Source organism: Dipodomys ordii, unplaced genomic scaffold (assembly GCF_000151885.1).
Source record: "Dipodomys ordii isolate 6190 unplaced genomic scaffold, Dord_2.0 Scaffold9, whole genome shotgun sequence".
NCBI classification, from domain to species: Eukaryota; Metazoa; Chordata; class Mammalia; order Rodentia; family Heteromyidae; genus Dipodomys; species Dipodomys ordii.
Window position 1 is genome coordinate 21,140,413 of NW_012267225.1, and position 19,045 is coordinate 21,159,457.

Genomic DNA, 19,045 nt, shown 5'->3' on the forward strand with positions numbered 1-19,045 from the left:
TGAAGTACGAGTTTTAAGATGACAGCTGAATAGCTAAGAATATGGTAAGAATACAGGCTGTGGGATTTGTTTTAGCCTCAGACTTTAGACCAAAATGGTGTGTGAGCAAGACTCAGCCCCACCACTCACCAGAAATGGCTTTGGGCCAGTTATTTAACCTCTCTGAACCTTAGTTTACAACTCTGTAAGGTAGGCACCACAGTACCTCAGGTATCTTTAAAAATTAAACGATGAGAGCTCAACACATCCTGTTTAATAAAAACACTAAAGTACAGCGCAATGTACAGTGTAGCTCAGACTCTAGGACATATGCACATACTTGCTCAGTTCTTATCAGGAGTTAAATGTATTGTCTCCCTCTCTGGGCCCTTTGCCCAGCATGCTGAATTGCATGTTTTACTTTGGTTGCTGGTCACAGGAGGTTTCTTGCTGATCTAACTGCAGGGCCCCAAATTGAACTCTGTGCCTGGTGGAGAAGCAGAGGCAGCTGCCAGTGCTTCCAGTGGATTGGCTTTCATTTTATCATCTGCAGATGATAAAATGTGGTGATTTGGGGGATATGGGGGTGGGAGGGAGAGTAGGAGAAAAACAAAAGAGGGGGTAATAATGCTTGACAAGAAATGTACTCATTACCTTTCTCATGTAACTGTAACCCCTCTGTTCAGCATCTTTATAATAAATAAAATTAAAAATAAATGTGTGGTGATAAGGGAAAAGATTAAACAAGAATGGAGTCCTTGGTGACACTTTGCCCCTATCCACCTGCTAATTTGTGCATTATAGCTTCCTCTGGACCTTTTTGTGGAGGTTGGGGTCAGGGGTCTTTCCTGAAAAGTTCTCTCTCAGAACTAGAGGTCTCTATATGCTATTCCCAGTTAGATAACTTTCTATGGCTTCCTGATAAAAAAAAAAAAAAAGAAGCTTGCCTTCCCTGGCATACCCATCAAGAATGGCAGTGAGCGTCTCTAATCACACCTCCTGCCTTCACGCCACACCTCATGTATCCGTGTCACCTCATGGACACACATCACAGTGCACATAACACACCAACATATGCACAGCACACACACAGACACATCGCCTTACCATGCATTTTTTAATCATTTTGATGACAATGCCTTTTCGTAGATGTTCATAATATTCTCTTATCTTCTCCCACCTACCTTTCATAATATTAACTTTTTTTTAAAATATTTGCATTTCTGCTTTAAAATGTTCAAATGCACAGAAAAAAATGATGAAAGAATATAGCCTTTCTGTAGACACACCAAGTTTTAGATATTTAGATACACCTGTCCCTTTCTCTCCTCTCCCCCATTGTGACTGAAGGGTTGAAAGTTACAGAAACTTTTAACATTACTCCCACACAGCCCATGGCCTCTCCTAAGTGGTGGCTGCTCTCCTGCCTTGCCAAGGTACCATGATCATACTGATAAACCCACCTCAGCTTCTGGGTATCAGGTCTAGGCCAGCTTAGGTTTCCCCAGTTTCTCCAACTATTTATGTTCTGTATCCCCCCACCAGTGGGGGGAATCCCCCAAGATTTAGTCAAGTATTGTCCCTGTGGTCTTCTACCCCCTCCTCCCCTTCCTGGCCTTCTCTCCTTCTTTCTCACATCTTGTACATCTCAGATGAAAGAGCACCCCACTACCACCCCAACATGATGCACACTCTTGTCTTACCCCTACCCTACCTACAGTTAATTACCTATTGTCCTTCTAAAGGTCAACTTCGCCAGCCAGAATAGAGGTGAGTAGCCAGTTACCCCTCTGATTCCCCACAGCGCCAATACCTGCAGCTTGCTCCCAGGGCTTGCTCAAAGCCTATTTACTAAAAGAAATAATGATCAGTAGCTGGGGCTGTGGGCACTAGGCTGGCAGCAGGCTCAGCAGGACTCCTGTTACTGAAAGGTGTGGGAGGAAATGGAAGGAGAGGGTGAATGAATCTGACCTCAGGCTGTGTTGAGTCTATGTGTGGAGAGTTCCAGTCTATAGGAAATACAGAAGAGAGGAGTGAATTCAGACAGAATTTGCTCATCCAGAATGTGCCATATTCTGAAGATGACTAGTCTGCGTGCTTCCACTAGAGGAGAGAGGGACACAAATGTTAGTCCAGTGAACTCCTTCCCATAGCTTAGCATGCTCCTTTCCCAGGTAACACTAGGCCCATTTAGTAAAGGCAGTAAATAATCAGCCTCCAACCCCTCTTTGCCTTGAAATGGCACTCCTCTGGGGCAGCTACCACTATATAAGGCAGCAAGAGCCCCTTAGAGTGACCTTCAGGTCTGGGCAGCTGCAAGACTCCTTATCTACTACTTGGGCAGCAGCCATAAATCCTAGTCCACCATGATTAAGACTCTGGTCCTCCTATCCACACCAGGGTCTCTGCCTCCTAGCCCCTCCTAAACCTCCTAGGTTATATAGATCACCTCAGACAATAGCTTGTACTTCTCTCTTGTGAGAAGGGGTCTTGCCAGTCCCCTTACTGGCAATAAACCTTTTCTTGGTTCTTTGTACCTGGATGTCTGCATGGTTTTCTAGCAAAGTCTAATTTACTCTTAACAACAAATGTTCCATATTACAAGAGGCTAAAGGACTGGGTGTAGCTCAGTGGCAGAACATTTGACTAGCAAGATGAAGGCCCTGGTTCTACCCCAGGAGGAGGAGGGGCACCAGGAAGGGGATTGATGGTGGGGGAGGGGCTCCCTTTGTTCATGGGGTTAGATGGTGACCCGGTTAATCTGGGCTTCCATCTGTCCTGGGTGGGAAAGGATTCGGCCAAATTCTGAAGGGCCAGGTCACCTCCTCTTCCAGCTTTTTGCTGGTGAATTAGAGGTAATTGGCTTTGAACCATGTTTCTCAGATCTCAGTCTGGTGAGTAGCTAGAGGATGATAGGCATGAGCCACTAGGGTTCATGGGTCCGGGAGACCCACCCAGGACTCCTCTCCCTGGAGCTTACTCTGTGCTCAGGAGTCTCAGCTCACAGGGCTTTCCTCTTACCCTATTTATCTTAATTTTATAAGCACCATTTTGAGACTGAGCAGTTAGTCACAGATTGTGGAGAGGCCCTGCAAAGAGTGTGGTAGGAAAATAGAACTGGCTTACTTATTTAAAAATTCATCTCGACTTGAGAAACTTCAGTTGGGGGCAGGGCAGGGGAGATGGGCTGTTTTGAATGAAAGAAGTACTTGCTTCCCCTTTATTTTGGGAACTAGAGCTCACTGGTTTCAGAAAGAGGTGTGGCTGGCTAAGCTAGTGAAATGATAAACAAGTCCACAAGACCCACTGGAAATCTGTAGGAGTGTAAGACTGTGTGCAAAGCTGGATGAGTAGGAGCTAGACAGGAAGACAAAGTCCTGGGGGTTTCTTTGAAAACACCACTCTTCCCCCATGAGGTACGGCCTGATTCATGATACTTCTCTCCCAAACTGAAAGTCATCTTTCTGTCCTCTAAAGTTCTAGAACTGTGCCTCAAATTTGTCAGGGCTCTAGACTTTCACAGATTACATGGAGTATACCATGTCTTCATGGAACCCCAAAGAATTTCCTAGAAGACCTTCTAATAGGGATCAGTACAGATTTTTGTTTTGTTTTGTTTTTCAACTATAAGTTCAACTATGAGGTCATACCTTAGGAGGAGTGTAACAATACAAATTTTCAGCATCTGTTTAGTCTTCAGAGTGCTCTGTCCATTTCATAATGAACTGGATGAAGAAATGGAAGAGTTTACCATTTAGCTGCAGAGTGGTGTCAACTAGTCAATAAAGGCTCCACCACACAAGGGCTCTGCCTCTCAGTGCTGTCTGCAGTCCCAGCTTGTGGCTGGGTTCTACCACTTCTCCCGGTTTCCTAGCTCAAATATCTTCCTGGGAAGCCTAAATGATTTAATTATCTGGATTTTATTAAAGACATATTTTCTCCCACATCTGTGTCTCTTTTCATTTCCTCATTTCTAGAAGGCCAGCATCGTATTTTCATAGGTCCCAGGCCATTCAGTTAGGCCATGTCTGGGAATCCCCCTGTCCCCACCCCAGCTCAGCTCTTAACCATACCTTTCCATGAAGCCACAAAGCCCCTTCCCTTTACCTTGTACACTGCAGATACAATCTGTCACTTGTTTTAAGGTTGAAAAATAAAATTTCGTTGTCAGTATTGCACCCAACTTGTGTCTTCTCCAGTTGTAGTTTCTAGCCATCCTATTAGCCACTTCTCCTTTTTCTTTCTCCTCCTGTTCCTCCTCTTCCTCCTCCTCCTCCTCCTCCTTCTTTGTGGTAGTGGTACTGGTGTTTGAAGTCAGAGCCTTATATTGCTAGGCAAGCACTCTACCACTGAAGCCCCTCCTACTCTTTATATATATATATGTTATTTTATATGATATTTCATTTTATATACATATATATGTATATAAAATGTATATATGTATATAAAATCTTTGAGTGGTTGTACAAAACAGTTGCCATCCTTAAAAATACAATGCATTTTGATCAACGTCACCTCTTTTAACATTTTTACTCATCCCTCTCATTTCTTGATGGAAGGGTTTAATGGTGTTGAAGCAGCTTTCTGTGGGGCCACAAAATCTTGATATCACTGTGGCGGCATGTCTAGTTCCTTCTTCCTGGAATCCCTCTGCTGATTTTGCCACCTGCTGACATCTCTCCCAACTCAACTAAGAGTATTTCCTTCAGGAAGCTTCCTTGACCAACTCCTTTTCCTCTTGCCTGAGTTAGAGAGTCTATCTTAGATGATCTCAGGTTTCTTCTGTCATCAACTTGCTACACTGTGCTGTAATTTAATTCTCTCATCTTTGCCATAAGAATATAAGCACATTTAGACTAGGAATTAAGTGACAGAAAATTGATGCTCAACACTTTTGAATAGATGGATGAATGAATAAACAAATAAATGACCAACCAATTCTATTTGTGAACATTTTCTGTATTTGAATGTATTAATCTATGGATGATAAATAAAAAAAAAGTTCCTTAATCTTCTTTAATGAATAATGTCCTAAATGTCCTAATGTCCTAAAGCCAGTTTCTGGAATGGTAAAACAATGTTATTGCTTTCTGTTTCAACAGGAAATATGGGATGTATAAAATCAAAAAGGAAAGACAATCTGAATGACGATGGAGTAGATTTGAAGACTCAACCAGTACGTAATACTGACCGAACTATTTATGTGAGAGATCCAACGTCCAATAAACAGCAAAGGCCAGTAAGTAGATAGTCTCAGGGAGAATTGTCACCACAGGATCAGAGCATGGCTGCATAATTTGAATCCTAATCTGTAATACATGCATGAAAAAAAAATACATTGATTACTTGGGCCTTGAATAATTTTTGGTATGCTTTTTAACTTTGTCCTTTCAAGAATGTATAAACATAAATGGATAGCCAATTTCCTTACAGAATGATGAGCAGGCCTTCAGTTACATTTTATGTGTTAAAAAAGCCATCTTTTTATTATTGGTATATAGATTCCAACATATATATGTATATAAATATATATACTTATATGTATATATATATATATTTATAGGTTGTGTGACTTGGGGTAAGTAATGCTATCAACACCAAGGTCTGGAAGCAAAAGGGAATTCTGGATTCAAATGAGATGCTAAGGAAGTGGCGCTGTGGCTCAAGTGGTAGAGCGCTAGCCTTGAGCTGAAGAGCTCAGGGACAATGCCTAAGCCCAGAGTTCAAGCCCCATGACTGACAAAAAAAAAAGAAAAAACAAGACAAACAAACACATGAGAAGCTAAAATTGTGCTACTATATCTTTTTGGATATCATACTTTTACTCTCTCCTGACATTTCTTCAGTCAACTGAAAAATAGTACAGATAACTGATTAGTATAATGAATTAAAAGATTGAGAAGAAGCACATGGAATTGGACCTTAAAAAGTTTCAACAGCTACCTAGCCTAGAAATCTTTGTATGAGTGATGTGCTCTCCCATGCATTTTGCAAATGCTTACCCTAGAAAGAATTAGCATCACATGTTAGGGGAAGCAGGAACTCAGAGCTTTGGATAATGACAGCCCTAAGTCCACTGTATTTCAGGTCACCTATCCTTTGTGTCTCTTCTTTCTGCATATCTGTTTATATACTGTAGCCTGGTTTTCATGGAATCTCTTGGCATTTAGGAAGCAAATAGCCTATTCTGTGTTAGCCTAAATGTCCTTATTAAGAATTTTCATGGCTTATCTAGTTTGACAAGTTTTTTGTTTGTTTGTTTAATTTTTGTCGGTTGTGGGGTCTGAACTCTGGGTCTGGGCACTGTCCCTCAGCTCTTCAGCTCAAGGCTAGCTCTCTACCATTTGAGCCATGCACGGTGCCACTTCTGGCTTTTTCTGATTATGTTGTGCTGAGGAATAGAACCCAGGGCCTCATGCATGTGAGGCAAGCACTCTACCACTGAGCCACCTTCCCAGCCCTAGTCTGACAAGGTTTTTTTTGTATTTTTTGTTTTTTGTCGGTCATGGGGCTTGAACTCTGGGCCTGAGCGCTGTCCCTCAGCTCTTCAGCTCAAGGTTAGCGCTCTACCACTTGAGCTACAGAGCCACTACGGATTTTTGGTGCTTTATTGGAGATAAGAGTTACATGATTTTCCTGCCTGGACTGGCTTTGAATCTCGATCCTCGATCTTAGCCTCCTGAGTAGCTAGGATTACAGGCATGAGTCACCAGCACCTGGCTAATCTGACAAGTTTTTAAAGGCCTTGGGAATTTAGGAATCTATTCTAATTAGCTTTTCTCCTAGTACTCTTCCATATTTCCCATTTCCCTTTAGGTAGAATTTATCTGTCACAGGTCAGAATTTATGTCATTATAGGGACACTCAATTTCAAGAGAAATTGAGTGAAGAATGATGCATCCTGTATTCAGTTATGCCTGTGATGTTTTTGGATTGATAAATGAACTTTGAAATGTATATATTTGCATGGAGGAAATAAAGTAAGATCATCAGTCATTTTAACAATTTAGATTTAACAATTAAATTTAACAATTTAAATACATATGAAAGGAAAATTTAGCCAGATGCCAGTGGCTCATGTCTGTAATCTTAGCTACTCAAGAGGCAAAAATCTGGGGATCAAGGTTCAAAGTCAGTTTAGACAGACAAATCAGGAGACTTTTATTGTGAATTAACCAACAAAAAAGTCAAAAGTAGAGCTGTGCCTCAAGTTGTAGAGTTCTGCCTTTTAAGCAGAAAGAGCTAAGCAAGAACTTCAAGTCCTGAGCTCAAACTCTAGTACAAGTACATCACACATGCAAAAAGAATTTTAAAAGAATTTTGTGGTAACATGTAGATATAGACCTGCATATTATTTAAGCATGATTAACAGAAAGTGAAATAAGAGGCACTGGAGTTACAAATAGTTCTTGTAGACTTCAAAGTTCTCATAAAAAAAGATCCATTTGTGTCTTATACCAAATGCTAGATTTTATATACCTTAAAACCTAAGGTTTTTATTCTTGTTTATTTTGTTTTTGTTTTTTAAATGTTGAATGAAGTAGTCCTTTATTCAGAAGAGCAAAGGAGATTGGTATAGAGTTACACACCATTTTCTCCTTGTGCTCAGAGTTACAGAAGATTGAAAATCAAGAGGGGAAGCAGAAGTAGTAAGCATGCTGGGTATCTTTCGATTCCTCATGTACCCCTTAGCATTCTAGTTCATGTCTTCTGTAATCACAGATGCCCTCACCCCAGGAGCTGGTTAGTTTGGCTTCATGCCACGGCCATATATAGCTCTCTTGTTCCCTGCCGGATGTGCCAAAATGCATGAGTCTGAGAAGGGAAGGTGAATTTTAATGCAAACTTGAGCCAGAACTATTCTAAGGAAAGATCTAGAATGATAGTCTGAGTGTTATGTGTCTATGTTTTGCATATATAAACTATGTGGTAAACTGGGCTGGGTGTGGTGTCAAGAGCCTGCTATCCCACCTGCTCTGGAGCCTGAGGCTGGAGATCACCTGAGTCTATGAATTTAAGACCAGCCTGAGAAACCTAGTGAGAGCCAGTAGCCAAAAGAAAGTACATTAAAATGTTTGCAAATGATTCTCTGATATTTTCAGATCAACTTGCTGCTTTCAGAAGTGCTGGATTAATTTCTCATGTAATTAGTTCCTCGGAATCACTTTAAATGTTTCCTAATTGGACAGAAGTTAATGACTAAACACATCAGCATAAAATTGTTTTGTGTTTGTGTTTCCTTTAGCATAAAACTTTTTGAAATAAGTTTCTCTTTTTATTTGGTGGTACATTTGAGCTCAAGGCCGATCTCTTGTGAGGCAGATGCTCTAACACTTGACTCACTCCCCCAGTCCATTTGATTCAGTTATTGGTTTTTAGATAGTTTCTTACTTTTGCCCAGAGGCTGCCTCAGATGGCCATTGCAGACATATACCACCCTACGCAGCCTATTTTGTGAGATAAGCTCTTGCTAACATTTTTGCTTGAGCTGGCCTCAACCATGATTGTCTTAATCTCCACTTCCAGTGTAGTTGGGATTACAGGTGTGAGCCCACAGTACTGGCTATTGAAGTAAGTCTTGAAAGTTAGTATAGACCCATAAATATTCTGACCCCTTCCTAAGTAGTATTTGTCCTTCCTCATTCATTTAGAGACTTCTGTTGACTTTCATCTGAAATTTAAATTTCAGTAAAACTATTTTGGTGCCATTTATTGAAATCACTTTAATCAAAGAGAAACAGAAAAGTTGCACATGATCCACCTCAACCGTCCCTTCTATAGAAAAGTGTTTTACACAGCCTCACCATGACATCATGAGGGAAAAAATGGTTGGTTTAGAAGATATTGAGGTGGCCCTTTGGGTCAGTAGGCCATGTCCAATAATTCTCTGCCGAGCTACACTAACAGGGAATGCCATCTGTCTCCACCATGGACTCAGGACCAGCCAAGAAGCCTGAATCTGTTTGGACTTGCCTTCAGCTGCTAGCGTCAACTCTGACCAAGTCCAGAAAACATGGAGATCAATGATAGATCCTCAGAGTCACCAGGGCCCTGCCTTCTTCCATATCTTCCCTGCTGTCCATGGTGTTTGGTTTCCATGGCTACTGGGAGGACAGCTTTCATTTATTTCTAGGCAGTAAGGAGACTGGGAGAAGAGTGAGGCTGCCTCCAAGCCCCACACAGACTGGGAGCTTACGGACACTCCCTCTCCATCTGCACAGAGTTTGGGATGTTCAGCAATGACATTCAGAAGCATTCACAGAGTTAGGCAAATTGCCACTCCAAGTAATATTAGGGTTCTGTTACTGTAAACAAGAGAGTATTACAATGGGGTAGGTTTCTAGTTCCCAACTTTCAGAACCCTGTTCACTTCCTGCCCTTCCAGGTCAAAATGCCTCTCACTCACCTTGCTCTAGTGATTATGTCATTCTACAAGATTTTCTCTGTCTTCTGCTCTTCTTTCCAGCTTAATAAAACAGCAAATCCAAACCTTACTTGCTTCTGTTAGCCAAAATGTTATACAAGTGAAAGTGAGTAGAAAAAAAATAAGCATCATTTCTTTCTAACAAATACTCTCTTGTAGGTTTCAGACTCTCAGCTTTTACCAGGACAGAGGTTTCAAACAAAAGGTATGTTTCCTTGAGCAACATAGTTTGTATCTTTTCTTAACTGTGAAGGCCTCCATGAAGTAGTTGTCCTATATGTTGGCTTTCCTTTTTTTTTTCTTCTGGAAAAAAATACATAATATACTATTTATCATTTTAACTATTTTTAAGTTTATTGTATTTTATTGGCAGTACTGGGATTTATACTCAGAGTCTTGTGCTCACTTAACTTTCTTTCTCACAGCTGACACTCTACTACTTGAGCCATGCCGCCAGCCCAGCCTTTTGCGGGTTGGAAATGGAGTTATCTTGGAGTTTTCTTTCTGGGCTGACTTCAAATCCTCTGGATCTCAGTCTTCTGAATAGCTAGGATTACAGGCATGAGTCCCTGGCACTGCCTCACTTTACTTTTTAAGTGTAGAGTCTAGTGCATGAAACATACTCACATTGTCTTGCAGCCACTACCATCACCCATCTGCCAATATTTTCATTCTCCTAATCTGAAACTCTGCACTCATTAAACACCAACTTCTTATTCTCCATTCCCATTTGTTCCTGGCAGCCATTAGTGTACTTTCTCTCTCCATCAATTTGGTTGTTTAAGGTACCTATTGTGAATGGAAATACACAGTGTTTGTCCCTATGTTCCTGGCTTCGTTACCTTACCATAGTATCCTCAAAGTTCACCAAAAATGTAGCACATTTTTAGTGCTGAGTAAATCCCTTTTATGTATATGCTATATTTGGTTCATTCATAAATGTATTCATGGAAACTTAGACTCTTTCACCTTTTCATATTGTGATTGTGCTATATACACATGGAAGCACCATTTTTCAAACACAGGGTTAGAATCATACTTGAGGGTTAATATGGTTTGTTATAACGAATGCTGTATGCTATACATAATGTTGCTTTGTAGGCCTGGAGCCTGTGCTAAGAAGTATGCGCATGACCTCAGTCCAGAAGCCCCTGTCCTCAGCTCACTCACATCCTTTGTGCCCATGAGGATTTGTTAAAAGGTTTCTGACAATAGAGTCTTATTTATGTTTCTTTTTTTTTTTTTAATTTGGTGCCAGTCCTGGGACTTGTGATCGGGACCTGAGTACTCACTGTCCCTGAGCTTTTTGTTGCTCAAGGGTAGCACTCTTCCATTTAAGTCACAACTCCACTTCTGGCTTTTTGGTTGTGAATTGGGATATGAGTCTCATAGACTTTCCTTCAATCTGCAATCCTTAGATCTCAGCCTTTCAAATAGCGAGGCTTACAGGCATGAGCCACGGACTCCAACGGATTCATAAAGGTACTTTGCCTGTGTCCTCATTTGTAGATCCAGAGGAGCAAGGTGATATTGTGGTGGCCTTGTACCCTTATGATGGTATCCACCCAGATGACTTGTCATTCAAGAAAGGGGAGAAGATGAAAGTCCTGGAGGAGTAAGTATGCCCAGACACCCTGCCATAGCAGCTGCTATGACATCTGAGGATCCCCGTTCAAAGCCAGCCTGGGAAAAACAGGCCATAGAGATTGCAGACCCACTTCCGGCGGTCGACCTGGGCTCCCAGCACCTCTGCTTGCCAGGAAGGTCAGACAATAGAAAGAATAATGCCAAAACAAATTTCTCTTTCCCATCTGACTGTGAGCACTCTAGAATTTTCCCTGAGCGAGGACTATATCACCATAAGAAGCAGTGCAAATGTTATGTGAGTAGTTCTTGTATCAATTAGTGGATAATGATAAGGATAAGAAGTCTGTACATGTTCAGAACATCTGCAAATATTTTAGATATCTCACTCAGCCTGTAGCTGGTTGAATCTGAGGGAAGGGAGCCCACAGCTATGGAGTCTGGCTGTCTATGTAAATACTGCATAGGTATTAGCATAGTCGACTGTAGTATTAGTTATAGCATTAGTTACATTGTTTTTCCTGTCTGACAGATAAAGATCCCTTCTGTGTGTGAGCCTTTAAAAAAAGAGCAGTTGAGGCTTATAAGAATACATTCTATTTAGCCTCATTCAAGGCTCATCTGTTCCATTCAGTCCTTGCCTACCTCCTCTGTCTGGTTCCTGGCTTATTTATTTATGTGTTTTTTTTTATTACCTTTAAGCAGTTAGGCAAAGGAGTTGTCATTTAACAAAGCAATTTATGAATACAATATATCTTGATCAATGTCACTCTTTCAACAATCTCACCCAGCTCTTCCCTTATTCTTTTTTTATTCTTGTTTTTATTTTTATAGGTCGTGGGGCTTGAACTCAGGGCCTGAGCACTGTCTCTGAGCTTTTTCCCTCAAGGCAGCACTCTACCACTTTGAGCCACAGCATCACTTCCAGTTTTCTAGTTTTTAAGTGGAGATAAAAGTGTCGTGGACTTTCCAGGCTGGCTTTGACTGGGATCCTCAGATCTCAGCCTCCTGAGTAGCTAGGATTACAGGCATGAGCCACCGGTACCCGGCTCACTCTTCTTACTATTGTAGGATATACAGTATTGGATTTGTGTCTGCATTTTCCCGTGATTCTCTTCATTTGTCTACCCCTTTCCTCATGACCCCACCCTGCCCCTTTCAAGTACCTACTTTCTGGTATTTTATTTTGCTGGAATTTGATTTTGGCTTCCTAAGGAACTGTGCTATTTAAGATCTCCCTTGAATCTATGATATTTCAGCTAATATACTCTCAGACACTTACATACCACTGAACATATTTACTTATGAGTTTGTACATTAATCTAACTTCCACATATAAGGGAATACGTGGATTCTTGTTCTCTGGGCCCGATTTTCACTCAACATAGTTTTTCCCAAGTCTTTCCATTTCTTTACAAATATTATTCTTCTAATGGATAAGTAAAATTCCATTGTATCTGTACCACACTTTTTTTCTTTTTTGTTGGTCATGGGGCTTGAACTCTGAGCCTGGACACTGTTCCTGAGCTCTCCAGCTCAAGGCTAGTGCTGTACCACTTTGAGCTACAGTGCCACTCAGTTTGCTGGTGATTAATGAGGGATAAGAGTCTCATGGACTTTCCTGCCTGGCATTGAACCATGATCCTCAGATCTTAGCCTCTTGAGTAGCTAGGATTATAGGTGTGAGCCACCAGCACCTGACTTCACATTTTCTTGATCTATTCATGCATTGAGGGGCAACTGGGCTGATGCCATATCTTGGCTATAGAGACTAGTGCTGAGATGAACATGGTTGTGCTGGTGGTTTTCCTGTATCCTGGTCTGTAATCTTTTGGTTTAATGCCCAGGAGTGGTACTGCTGGATCATAAGATAGTTCTGTCAGTCTCAGTCTGCACCAGGAAAGTGAGAGTTGACCTCCTACCATTTTTCTTCTCTGGCATAGGATTGTTGTATGATTACCTGATTTGGCATTTTCTATGATTCTTTATTTATTCATCCTGTCATCTCAATAGAAACTAGATGTTTTAACAAAGATGTTTATAAAACATGAACCATAGGTAACCCATTATACCCTTGACTTCCATTTCTATAAGGATTCTAAAGCATTCCTTGTCTATCTTGGTGATGCAAATGACAAATACTTTACTTCTGCAAGATGAGAATCCTTTTTTTTTTTTTTTGGTGCCAGTACTGAGGCTTGAACTCAGCACTTTGCACTATTGCTTGACTTTTTTTGCTCAAGGGTGGCTAGACTCTACCACTTGAGCCATACCTCTACTTCTCCCTTTTTGCTGATTAATTAGAGATGAGAGTATCACAGATTTTCTGGTCAGGCTAGCTTTGAACTATGATCCTGAGATTTCAGCCTCCTGAGTAGCTAGGATTACAGGCATAAGCCACCAGTACCCAGTTCCAAATGGAATCATTTTTACCAACTGTTTTTCTAATGCTGCACTGGGCACATTAGCCCAGATAAAAGTTAGAATGCTATTTTCCTTTGCTTCTGTCCCAAAGCACACTGTGTACTATTGAGAGGAGTGAATTTTCCCACTGAACTCTGGGATTCAGGGATACACCCCATATTCTTTCCCCTGCAGAACTAATAACGGAAGACCATTGGACTTACTGCTCTTGACTCTTATATATAAACACTACTTGATGTATATTTCTATTCCAGGCATGGAGAATGGTGGAAAGCTAAGTCCCTATCAACAAAGAGAGAAGGCTTCATCCCCAGCAACTACGTGGCCAAAGTTAACACCTTAGAAACGGAAGAGTGAGTGCCTATGTGTTGCCATCTTGGATGTTTTGGTTCAGTATGTTGGGTTCCTTGTTTCCTTGATTACCATTTTCTTTCTGAGACTCAATGAAGCATTAAACTGTCTTCACAGGTGGTTTTTCAAGGATATAACCAGGAAGGATGCAGAACGACAACTTCTAGCACCAGGAAACAGTGCGGGAGCTTTTCTTATCAGAGAAAGTGAAACATTAAAAGGTAGAAAGTGCTTTAAGACCTCTAAATCTCTTCTTAAGAAACAGATGAGCTTTGCAGTTCTGTGACCTGACCCTGGGTCTTGCCTATGCTCAGCAAGTGTCCTCCACTGAACTATAACTTCAGCTGAGGAAGTCTTATTTGTGTGTGTGTGTGAGAGAGAGAGAGACAGAGACAGAGACAGAGAGACAGAGAAACAGAGAAATAGACAGACAGACAGATAGAGACAGAGAAAGAGAGAGACAGAGAAAGAGAAAGAAAGAGTACATACACATACTGCTCCTGGGACTTGAATTCAAGACTTGGGTGCTGCCCGTGAATTTCTTTGCTCAAGGCTAGCTAGCACTTTACCACTTAAGCCACACCTCATTACTGGCTTTTAATTGGAGGTAAGAGTCTCACAGACCTTCCTGTCTGGGCTTGCTTCAAACTGTGGTCCTCAGATCTTAGCCTCCTCAATAGCTAGGATTACAGGCATAAGCACCAGCACCCAGCTGAATGGAAATTTTACCCCCCAAAAATCAAAGTAACTTTCTCATTTAGCTAAGAGTAATTTTTAAAAAAACTATTATGAAAGAAAATGGCACGTTGGCTACCCAATTGTTAATAACTCCATTTGTCAAGGAGAATTTTTACAGGACTTTTAAAATGATACATTATGTACATACTTAACTTAAAATCACACAATTTATCTGATATGTTATTTGTTATAGGTATTATTTATAAAATACAAATGTACAATTTCTCCATACTTCTTCCCCCAGGAAGTTTCTCTCTGTCTGTCAGAGACTACGACCCTGTCCATGGTGATGTTATTAAGCACTACAAAATCAGAAGTCTGGACAATGGGGGTTACTACATCTCCCCACGAATCACATTTCCCTGTATCAGTGACATGATTAAACATTACCAAAGTAAGTAAATCCTGAAGGCTGGAAAAGATCAACCTCACCATTATAGTTACAAGATGCCAAATGTTATTTTTTATATTAAAACTTTGTATGTGTCATCATCTAGATAAAGTTGATAGGTTATAGTCTAGAATTGATTCTAAGTTGAACTACTGATTCTAAGTTAAACAGGTGTTCCTTGACTTATGTTGATGTTTATAACAATATACCTGTTATAAATTGAAAAATGTTGTATGTTAAATGCATTTATTTAGCATGCTTTATCTACTGGATGTTATAGTTTAGGGACTTGAACCCCTACTATTCATGGAGCAACCTATCAGCTATTGTCAATTTGCTGTGGTGTTTTTTGCTTTTATGTGTTAACAGGGTTAATAAATAAAGTCAGATGGGTCAAGTTCAAATTTCAAAAGTCATGACTATGTAACATATTCCATCCTGAGCATTTTAGATTTGTAGCAGCAGGTTGGACATTATTAGATTAGCTTAAAATAAGATTAATAGCTTATTCAAACCTCAAGCTTTCCCCCTCCTTCTCCTCCTCTTCTTCTTCCTCTTTCATTTTTTAAAAATCTATCACTTGAACCATACCCCAACCCTTTTTGCTTTTAGTTATTTTTTTAATAGGGTCTTTTGTTTTTGCCCAGGGCCACACTGGGACTGCAATACTCCCATCTATGCCTTGCAGGTGACTAGGATTATTGATCTGCACCACCACATCCAGCTTACTTGTTGAGATGGGATCTTGCTAACTTTTTTTTAATCCTGAGATGGTCTTAAGCCCCAGCTCTGCTGATCTCAGCCTGCTAAATAGCATACCAGATTACAAGTGTGCACCACCATGCCTTGCCTTCACATTTCTTTATATATACTGGTAAAACACAAACTATACGTGCCCTTCATATTAACATTTACGAATGCAGCCAACTAGAAGGCAAAAATATTTTTCATTGCATCTACCTGGGCACCCATGGCTCGTGACTATAATACTAGAAAATTAGAAAATTTGCAGGCTGAGATCAGGAAGATTCTACTTTGAGACCCACCCAGGCAAAAAAATAAAAAAGTTCACCACCTCTCAACCAACACCTGAGCATAATAACAAGTACCTGTCATTGTAGCTACCTGGGAGGCTGAGATTGAGAGGTTCCCAATTGCAGTTTAGCCCAGTCAAAAAGTCCTCATCTCAATGGAAGAAGCTGGGTGTAGTGGAGCATACCTGTCATCCCAGCTACAGAGAAAAGCAAACAAACCAAAGAAGGAAGGGGGAATCATGATCTAGACATGTGCTTGGACAGGGAGCAAGATCCAATCTCAAAATTAGCCAATTCTTTTTTTTTTTTCCTGTGGGGTCTTTATTTTTTCCCCTCTATTGGGGCTTGAACTCAGAACCTTGCTTTCTCACTTGGCATTTTTCGCCCAAAGATGGCATTCTACCACTTTAGTAACAGTTCCACTTCTAAGTTTTTTTTTTTTTTTTGTGAAAATACTGTACAGAGGGATTACAATTACATGGGCAAGACAATGAGTACATTTCTTATCAAGCATTGTTGGCTCCTCCTTTGTTTCCCCTTCCCATCCCTTCCCATCAAGTTGTAAAGTTCATTTTTCGACATAACGACTTGTACATCTCATTGTTGCAATGGGTCCACCTGTATCCCTAGTTAAACGATTTGTTTTTTCCCTTCCCCTCCACAAATTATACCAACATCAAATACAGTGAAAGCAGGGGTTATACCGTGGGAGAAGGACATACAAAGCAACAAAGAAATAATCTTATAAATGTGTTAGAAACAATCACATCAACTTATCTGACCTTTTCTGCTTGACTCAGACATATACTAGTTATTGCAAATAAGGGAAACCATGGGACCTATGTTTCTTTGGGCCTGGCTTACTTCACTTAATATAATTGTTTCCAAGTCTTTCCATTTCCTAACAAATGGGGCAATACCATTCTTTCTGATGGAGGCATAGAATTCCATTATGTAAAATTAGCCAATTCTTAAAAGGACTTGGAGTCATGGCTCAGTGGTAGAGCACCTGCTTGAGTTAAAATCCCAATACCAACACCCCAATGTGCATTTGTATTGAATACATTTTGCTTTCTTCTTGTCAGCATCTCATGTAGCACCTATTTACATGACATTTAACTTGTATTAGGTATTACAGATAATCTAGAGATGGTTCTGGTGTATGAGAGCATGTGCCTTGGTTATATGAATATGACACTACTTTACATAAGGCATTTGAGCATCTGTGGATTTTTGGTCTCCAAGAGGGGTCCTGGTACCAGGCACTCATGGATACAGATTGTATTGCATTTTTTTGGGGGGGGGTCCAGTCATGGGCCTGAACTCTGGGTCTGGGCGCTGTCCCTCAGCTCTTCAGCTCAAGGCTAGCGCTCTACCACTTGAGCCACAGCACTACTTCTGGCTTTTTTTTTCTGCTTATGTGGTACTGAGGAATCGAACCCAGGGCCTCATGCGTGCAAGGCAAGCACTGTACCACTGAGCCACCTTCCCAGCCCATGTATTGCATTTCTTAACCTTTGTCTTCCCTTCCCAATTAGAGCAGCCAGACGGCTTGTGCAGAAGACTGGAGAAAGCATGTATTAGTCCCAAACCCCAGAAGCCATGGGATAAAGATGCCTGGGAGATCCCCCGGGAGTCCATAAAACTGGTGAAAAAGCTCGGCGCAGGACAGTTCGGTGAAGTCTGGATGGGTGAGTGTGTGGCTCTGGGACCAGCGGCCCACACAGGGGACAGTGGCAGAGAAGTACTAGAGCCAGTTTCTTTCAGTTTTTGAGTCAGACATTGAACGGTGTCAGAGTATTTCTTTAGTTTCTCCTCTGTCCATTGCTCTTCCTTGTGATTCAGTAATTCTCTTCATGTCTGTAAATGTGGTAAATGTATGTATCCTGAGTATTCTGTCTATTCTCTTTTTGTTTTGTTTTATTTTGTTTTGGTGGTACCAAGGTTTGAACTCAGGGCCTTGTATTTGGCTGGTGCTCTACCACTTGAACTATGCCTCCAACTCAGCTTTTGGATAGTTATTTGTAGATAGAGCCTCTTGGACTTTTCTTCCCTGGCTGGCCTCAATCTGCCTTCCTCAAGATCTTGATCTCCTCAGTAGCTGGGATGACAGGTGTGAGCCACCAGTGCCTCACCTATTTTATTTGCTTTCACTTGGTTCTGACTGTCATCCTCAATCTCTGGATGCAACTCTGAAGTGCAGGGAATTTTATTTCACCACAGGGAAAAATACTCTTTGCTTCAAGCTACACTTAGTTTAGGAAGCCGCCATTTACTGTAATTTTCAGGTCACTAGAAGAGTTTCTAAAGATGTTTCCATCATTAGTGAGTCCTTCCTACCTAAGGCCTTCACAGGCTGGGAAGTAGTGCACCAAGATGGCAGCAGTGGCTTTCTGTAGGACATCTTTTGTCCATCTCTCTCTTTATTGTTTAATTTTATTAGTTTGTTTATTATTTTTTTCCAGTACTAGGGCTTGAACTTAGGTCTTTTTTTTTTTTTTTTTTTTTTTGTCGGTCGTGGGACTTAAACTCTGGGTTTGGGTGCTATCCCTGTGCTCTTCAGCTCAAGGCGAGCACTCTACTGCTTGAGCCACAGTGCCACTCCTGGTTTTCTAGTGGTTAATTGGAGATAAGAGTCTCACGGACTTTTCTGCCTGGGCTGGGTTTGAACCATGATCCCAGATCTCAGTCTCCTCAGTAGCTAGGATTACAGGCATGAGCCACCGGTGCCCGGCTGAACTTAGGTCTTGAGTGCTGTCCCTTTTTTCACTCAATGATGGTACTCTGCCATTTGAGCCAAAGTTCTACTTCTGGCTTTTCTAGACATGTGTTTAAACAAGGAGCTGGTTAATTGGAAATAAAAGTCTCATGGATTCTTCTGCCTGGGCTGGCTTTGAAGCATGATCCTCAAATCTCAACCTCTTGAGTAGCTATTACAGGAGTGAGCCACCAGCACCTGGTGTCTTGCTCTCTTTTCTAAGTTTTTATAGTGAATTTGAATCTCTTTTGTGATAAGAATAAAACATGAAACTGTTTTAAAGCCACACCTCCTTGGTATGGTTCTACTAAACACAGAGTCGCTTCTGGGGAGGGTTGCATGGCAGGTGGCATGGTCAGTGG

The 19,045-nt window shown here is 41.0% G+C and overlaps 1 protein-coding gene across 2 annotated transcripts in view; it reads left to right on the plus strand.

The window, feature by feature from the left end:
- Nucleotides 1-19,045, plus strand: part of Lyn (LYN proto-oncogene, Src family tyrosine kinase) — a 152,939-nt gene that overhangs the window by 74,211 nt on the left and 59,683 nt on the right. The window contains exons 2-8 of one of the 2 annotated variants that reach the window (XM_013009342.1): nt 5,082-5,218; nt 9,563-9,608; nt 10,913-11,018; nt 13,666-13,764; nt 13,880-13,983; nt 14,745-14,894; nt 17,464-17,616. In XM_013009342.1, the coding sequence (XP_012864796.1) occupies nt 5,087-5,218; nt 9,563-9,608; nt 10,913-11,018; nt 13,666-13,764; nt 13,880-13,983; nt 14,745-14,894; nt 17,464-17,616 (790 nt within the window). In that variant the 5' untranslated portion in view covers nt 5,082-5,086. The remainder of the gene's footprint in view (nt 1-5,081; nt 5,219-9,562; nt 9,609-10,912; nt 11,019-13,665; nt 13,765-13,879; nt 13,984-14,744; nt 14,895-17,463; nt 17,617-19,045) is intronic. The other variant, XM_013009343.1, reaches the window with a different exon arrangement.